Here is a 6,805-nt window from a genome sequence, read left to right as displayed (position 1 = left end):
TGTATGTACTCTAAACCAGGTCAAGAAGTTAGAGTAAGTACTCTACCAAAGTGCAAAGTTAAACAAGATGATGAACTACTGTTGGATCAAGACTAAAACAACAGAACTAAGGAGCCTGACTTTCCCCTTAAGATGTAGCAGGCACAGGATGCAGTTCTATTATAGTACCTGTTAGCGTCGTCAAAGGCAAGACCGATTCGGTATCGATAACGTCAGATGCCTGGATAAAGCCATGTGGTGAAGGAACAATAAGTATTGTTTCATCGTCAATGGTTGTCTGATCAACTTGTTCTTCTATGGTAGGAGACTCGAGGTCCTAAACAATAGCAATTCAAAAAAATCAGATTCTGACTTCTTTGTCAGTTTTAAGATCCCTAACACATTTAGGTTTAAAAGGACTTAAATTCAAACACTGTCCCATATTTTATAAAGCAAAGAAAAATGAAGCCTTAAAATGGACAAAAGTAATGATCCCCTACTCTCTTAAATATTGACAAAACAGAACCTAAAAGAAGCAATTCAGTTACAGGTTCCCTGAATGTAGAAGAAACAAATGCTGTTACACTGGAGTCAGTAAGGTGGTTAAGCTGAACCATCAGGACCTATTATTAACCACCCTCCTGAAAATGATTCCATAGGTTTTCAACAAACAATTCTCAGTCTACTGGAAGGATAGGGGGGAAAGGTTTTAGTGAAGCACAGTGCTAAGAGCAATACTGCTGTCTGACGGATACTTGTGAGGTCACAGGTAGGGGTTTGCACTTGATTTTGTGTCTAGAGAAAAAAGGAAGGTATTGGAGGATGCATGACCTTTACGTCCCCCAGATCATTTTTAGGCTCTTTAAAAACTGCAGGTTTGAGGCTCAAGGCAAGAACCCAGAGCCTGTTTCCCTGGCTGCAACTTACCTCAGTAACGTAAGCACGGGCTAAAGGAGAAGACGACTCCTCTTGTTTAAGGTCGGTGTCAGAGATTTCTTCTGTTCTGACCATAACACTATCCATCAGTTCTGTGCTATTTTGGTTACTGAATTTGGACACATGAGCATCATTAAATGATGGCTCTACAGTTATCTTAGGCTGATGAATTTCATCGGGGAAAGTGTCTGCTTCTAGGGCATCTGGAGGCTCAGGAAAATCAGATGAGTGAATATCACTATCTACCGTCAGTTCTGCTTGGGACATGGAAGAAGTGATGTCCTCTGTGGCAACAGTCTGGATGATGACTCTTGGTGTGTGACACTGTACTGTGACATTGTCACTTGTGTTCAACAAATGTTCTGGCTATAAAATGTTAAAGAAAAGCAATGGTAAAGTGAAAAAGGACCTACCAGACTCGTGTTACAGACAAAAAATACCATCTACAGATGGTACCCTACTGTCCCTTCCCCACCCCTCCCCTCTGGAATGGTTGAATTCTTACACTATTTTTCTAAAACCCCTGTCAATCTCCTGTAAAGACAGACATGGGATGAGGGTTATATCCCAATGAAGGCAGAGTGATGGTGTAAAACCTTGTTCCCAAGGCAACGGTGGTAGGAAACATTGTTTAAATAAATGGACGACATTAGTTCTGGTTCTTAAACTTTCTGTCAACAAATCCTGTTCCCTAACAAGTACTTGGATACTTGAAGGGAATACATAATCGATTTTTCCCCCCGAGATACATTATTTTTGAAGGCACATGGGTTTCATCATAGTATTAAAAATAAAAGCCATTTGGTGACACTTATCAGTTTAGCCAGTCTAGAGAAAATAGAAAAATCAAGGAACGAAGGTAACATACGGATAGAGCATGGACAATAATCTGTTCAGGAGAAGCAGGAGCAGCAGCTGTCAGGGTTACTGTGGGACTAGCCGTCAGAGTCAGGGGAAGGCCTTGGCTTGAGCTTGTCTGAAGTAGGTATGTGCCTGGAGTGCCAGTGGGCTGTAAATGGAAAGACTAAGGGAAAAAAATGAAGATCAATACAGGTGCAAGAACACGGAGTAAGTACGCTTATGTACACTTATAAGTCTAGCTGTACATCCAAAACAGGGACTTCAGTTTAGCCACACACATATTTCCCCATCCTGAAGGTGCCATCAAGTAACAAAATGAAGACTATAATATTCTTGACTTGTCCCAAGTCCTTAGTTGTTCTGGAGATTTACCAGAGAGACCAGGTCAAGCCCTGATCCTGCTCTTCACTCTCATGTATGTCTATGATCTGGTCTTAGCTATTTATTTCAAGGCACCAAGAATGGCTGCCTAAGCCACTGTGTCCAGTGCAGTAACCTACCTGCACAATCTTCCTTTACCACATATAAAACTGGCAATCTCCGCCCCCCCAGCCCCCCACTTTTTTAAAGTTTCACATTTTTGAAAAGGTACTACAGCAGAGTTGACCTGGACAGATTTTTTTCATAGTATAAGAAGAAATGTACATGGATAGCAATTCAAAATCTGAATGAAAAAGAAAATTCCTATTTGAAAAGCTGGTTAACTGATAATATGTTTATCTCTGGAGATTTTTTTTTAAATAAAACTAACAAAACTATTCAACATCAAGTCTTTCACAGCCATAGGTTTCTATAGAATAATTTCAGTTTGCTTTATCCTTCCTCCCCCACCCCCACAGGAAAGTATTTGCATTTGAAAGACAGGGTGACATTGAAGTCCTACAGCCTGTGGTCTTGTGTACTTGAGTCACAACAACTCTTCTGGGTACTAATTCAATGAATCTAGGTTTCCTTATTGGCAAAGGGGGCATAATCACTAACCCCCAGGGAAGGGGTTGTGAGCATTACAAATTATTACAAAAGAGTGTCTGGCACACGGGGGCTCAATTTCTTTCTTCCCTCTTCATAGAAGTAAAAGCTGATCTTTTAATAAATACCTTTAGTAAATTACATGTGGTCAGGCAGGACAGTAAATATTACATATATGCATTTTATTTAATACACTTAAATTCACATAATCAGTTTTTTGAAGCTGAAGCACTATTATCATCCTCTTTTACTAAATTAGGACAGAAGTTTCTAAATACTTGATCGTAACCCAAGTTAAAACCTGGACACATACTCTAAATGTATGTGTATTTATTACTTTGGCCAGGGGCAGGAAGGGAGTTGGCAAAGGTTATCCACCTGTGATAAACACATTCCTGTTTTGGAGACCACAGGATTAAGAAGTGGAAGCTTAGGTTAAGTAAGTTGCTAGTAAAAGTTCCAAAATTGTTCTAAAAGAGAACTTCTTGCTGTGTTGGCCATCCTCATGAGATTTGGCTGTGCAGAGGATAAATTCTTGCACTAATACCTCATAATTTAAATACTATCTACTTTCTATATTCTTCCTGAAAAATGAGCTAATTTTGGGCATTACCCATTTTAGTAAACAGAACAAGAACAAGGACTTAAAATTTTTCTACCACACCCAAAAGAAAAACCCATTCAAATTAGCAATCATGGCCCATTGCTCCCCAAAACCTCTTAGGAAACCTCATAATAGGCATTAATCTACTTTTTTTTTTTTGTCTCTACAGATTTGCCTATTTTAGACATTTCAAAGAAACAGGAGTCAAACACTTTACAGTATTTTGCATCTCATTTCACTTAGCAAAATGTCTTCAAGGTTCATCCCAGGGACATGTTATCAGTACTTCCTTTGTTCCTTTTTACTGCTGAGTAATTGTGTGGCTATAGCACATTTTAATTACCCATTCATTGGGATGGACATGTGCGTTTCCACTTTTTGGTTATTATGAATACAAACATTCATGTTCCAAGTTTATGCAAACGCGCTTTCATTTCAAGAGAAATGAATATATATTGGATTAGAATTGGTGGCTCAGATGTTAACTATATTGTTTTACCTTTTTAGGAACTGCAAGATTCTTTTGCAAAGGGGCTAGTACGGTATTTACTGAGAGTACTGTGAAATAATTCATTCCACAAACCTTTTCTCAGATAACCAGTATAAACTTCTTGGTTGCACATGGTGTCTGTTTAGCACTCCACCCAGGGGCACCAGGATGGCTTAGTCGGTTGAGCATCCGACTTTGGCTCAGGTCATCACCTCACGGTTTGTGTGTTTGAGCCCTACATCGGGCTCTGTGCTGACAGTGCAGATCCTGCTTGGGATTCTCTCTCACCTTTTGCCCCTCCCCCACTCACGCTTTCTCTCTCAAAATAAATAAATCAACTTAAAAATACTTTAAAAATTAAAAACAATAAAAAATTTAAAAATTATTAAAATGGCAAATTAAAAAAAGGACTCCATACAAATCCATAGCATGCACCCTACTCATTAAGCACTGTCACTTTCATATATTATTATTGGCTTATATACAGGTGAAAAAAAAGACTGAAGTTAATTATAAAAGTGAAAGTCTGATTTATGTCCTCTTAACCATCTGGTCTCAAAAACACGGACATAGTTGTACGTAATGCCATTCATGGTAATTTCTGTTTCTTTTGTTCATGTGATAACAGTGTAAAACCAGTAATTTTTTTAATGCATAAAATGGCCAATATCTATTTTGTGCAGTGTTACTCACTGGAAGAATCTCAAATGTCTGTAGCGTTCCACTGTTTAGTGTTATTGTTTCCGAGTCAACAGTAGTGGCAGGGGACTCCGTTGAAGCTATGGTGAGAACAAGGACAAAATAAATAAAAGACATATTCTCATACTGAATAATTTGCATGGAAACCTGAAGTCATTTAATCTTATGAGAGAAGAAATCTAATGGATTTACCTGGGATGGCATAGATCAGGGTTGGCAAACCACGGCTCATACCCAAATCCAGCCCACTACCAGTTTTTGTAAATAAAATATTAGAGGAGCAGGGCCACACCTGTTTATTTTCTATGGTTGCCTTTGCACTACAAGGACAGAGATGACTAGCTGTGATACAGTACCTGTTAACCCCTGGTATTAATCACAAAATATTTCTAGTATTAAGAAGTAAGAGGGAGACACTAAGGCTAACTTACAAAGCAAGAGAAAGTGGATAAAAAAAATAAATTTTCCCTGGATATTCTGGTAAGCAAGTACAGATGACTGGAACAGTAGTCCCCAAACACGAGGCTTTAGTTCTAGCAACATTACTTCTGAGAATGTAAACCTGAGCAAGTAACTTAATTTGAACTTAACTTATTAATGTTTAGAGATTTTGGCTGTCCTTCCTACATCATGGGAGTTGTTGGGAGGACCAAAAACATGAAATATAAGAGAATACTATTTCAGAATACCACATATGGGAGACTGAACAGCTCATTAGAGATCACATCATATAATCTCCTTATAGATGTGTCAGTTGAGGCTTTATTTAAACTTGGGCAGTGTTGGTTACACCTGATCAAGGTTATTAGGAACTATAACTAGAAGACATGTTATCTCTTGGTGCTTTCAATTGTACCTGCAGATAAACCCATGTGAAAAAAAGATTTGGAATCGGCTTTTAATCTGTAGTTTTTACAACTATAATACATCTCAGTGAGAAAGGAAGAGACCCTTTTCAAAATAAATGCACTTGATTTATGTTATTTCTCTATTAGATGGATTCTTAAGATCATACCTAGAATAATTTAAAGTGATTCCCAATAAATAACCTAAGTCATGGGTAAACAAACTATGGGTAGGGGCAGATGTGGCCCAAAGCGAAGAATGGTTTTTACATTTTTACAGGATTGTTTAAAAACAAACCAGAATATTCCACAAAGACCTATGTGGGCTCCAGACCCTACCATGTTTATATTTACTATTCTGGCTTAAAGTGTAACAATCCCTGACTCCTAACACAAAGGAAAAAACAATCCTGAGATTTTAGCCTGAATGCAAACAGTAACTGATGTGTTGTAAAACTCTTACTGTACTCACATTTCTTGCTGAAAGAAAATTATTCTACATATATTTAAAAAAAAAAAGCCATCTTGTAAATATTAGGGTACCAATTCTAAAATGTCTGTATTGCCAGTAACTATAGTCATTCCAATGTCCAAGGAAAGTTCTACCAGTCTCTGCACAATCTATAGCCAACAGTAGCTCTCATATTCGTGGCAGACCAGTAATTTCAGTTGCTTTGCAATTCTTCATACTATAAGGGAAAATAAACAGGGCTAACGAATTTTTTCATGCCTTTATATTACATTGGTGGAAAGCTAATGCAAATAACCAAACTTAAACTAGGACTGTAAGACAGGCATGATTAAAGATCCAAGGTAACTTTGACAGTCACTGGATACAGGAGGTGTTACTACCACCAATAGATAGCTCAGTGATTCTCAAAATGGGATCATAGGGTACATTTGAAACCCTGTAGGGTGTTTTTATATTTTGCCATAATGATTAGAAAGTATTACTGGCATTCTGTGGGTGAGGTCAAGGGATAGGAGCATCTTACAATGTGTAGGACAGCCCTGGTAACAATGAATTGTCCCACTCAAAATGCCAATAATCCCCTGACTGAGAATGACACACAGCAATTGGTATACTCTCGGCAACGACCTTGCCATAGGCATAGCATTTAGGGAGAGAAAAGAAATGAGGTGAACGTGAATAATAATATGGTTCTGAGAATTTTATTTTCATTCTTTTTCTGTTACTCTATCATGGAAAAAAGGGCAGAAATATCAACCTGGTTTAGATCTCAGGAAATAAGTTTCCCTCCCTATACCAACTGTTGGTTTCTCATAATCTCCTTAAGCACAAAAAATGTCAGAGGCTAAGGAAAAGAAGGGTAAACACAACAGTTCCCACAGGAAACTGGCTCTTCACTTCCTGAAGAAAGTCTTTAATCTCATCAAAACCATTTCTTCTACATATGGCCT

General features: G+C 38.0%; 1 protein-coding gene across 5 annotated transcripts in view; it reads right to left on the bottom strand.

The window, feature by feature from the left end:
- Positions 1-6,805, bottom strand: part of DMTF1 (cyclin D binding myb like transcription factor 1) — a 45,442-nt gene that overhangs the window by 1,386 nt on the left and 37,251 nt on the right. For all 5 annotated transcript variants that reach the window (XM_030307871.1, XM_030307870.1, XM_030307872.1 and 2 more), the window contains 4 exons: positions 4,533-4,618; positions 1,784-1,939; positions 907-1,281; positions 169-316 (listed from right to left, as the gene is read on the bottom strand). In XM_030307871.1, the coding sequence (XP_030163731.1) occupies positions 169-316; positions 907-1,281; positions 1,784-1,939; positions 4,533-4,618 (765 nt within the window). The remainder of the gene's footprint in view (positions 1-168; positions 317-906; positions 1,282-1,783; positions 1,940-4,532; positions 4,619-6,805) is intronic.

The sequence above is a fragment of the Lynx canadensis genome, chromosome A2 (genome assembly GCF_007474595.2).
Source record: "Lynx canadensis isolate LIC74 chromosome A2, mLynCan4.pri.v2, whole genome shotgun sequence".
Lineage (NCBI taxonomy): Eukaryota > Metazoa > Chordata > Mammalia > Carnivora > Felidae > Lynx > Lynx canadensis.
The sequence above is the reverse complement of the archived record's forward strand: the minus strand, read 5'-3'. Positions and strand labels throughout refer to the sequence as shown.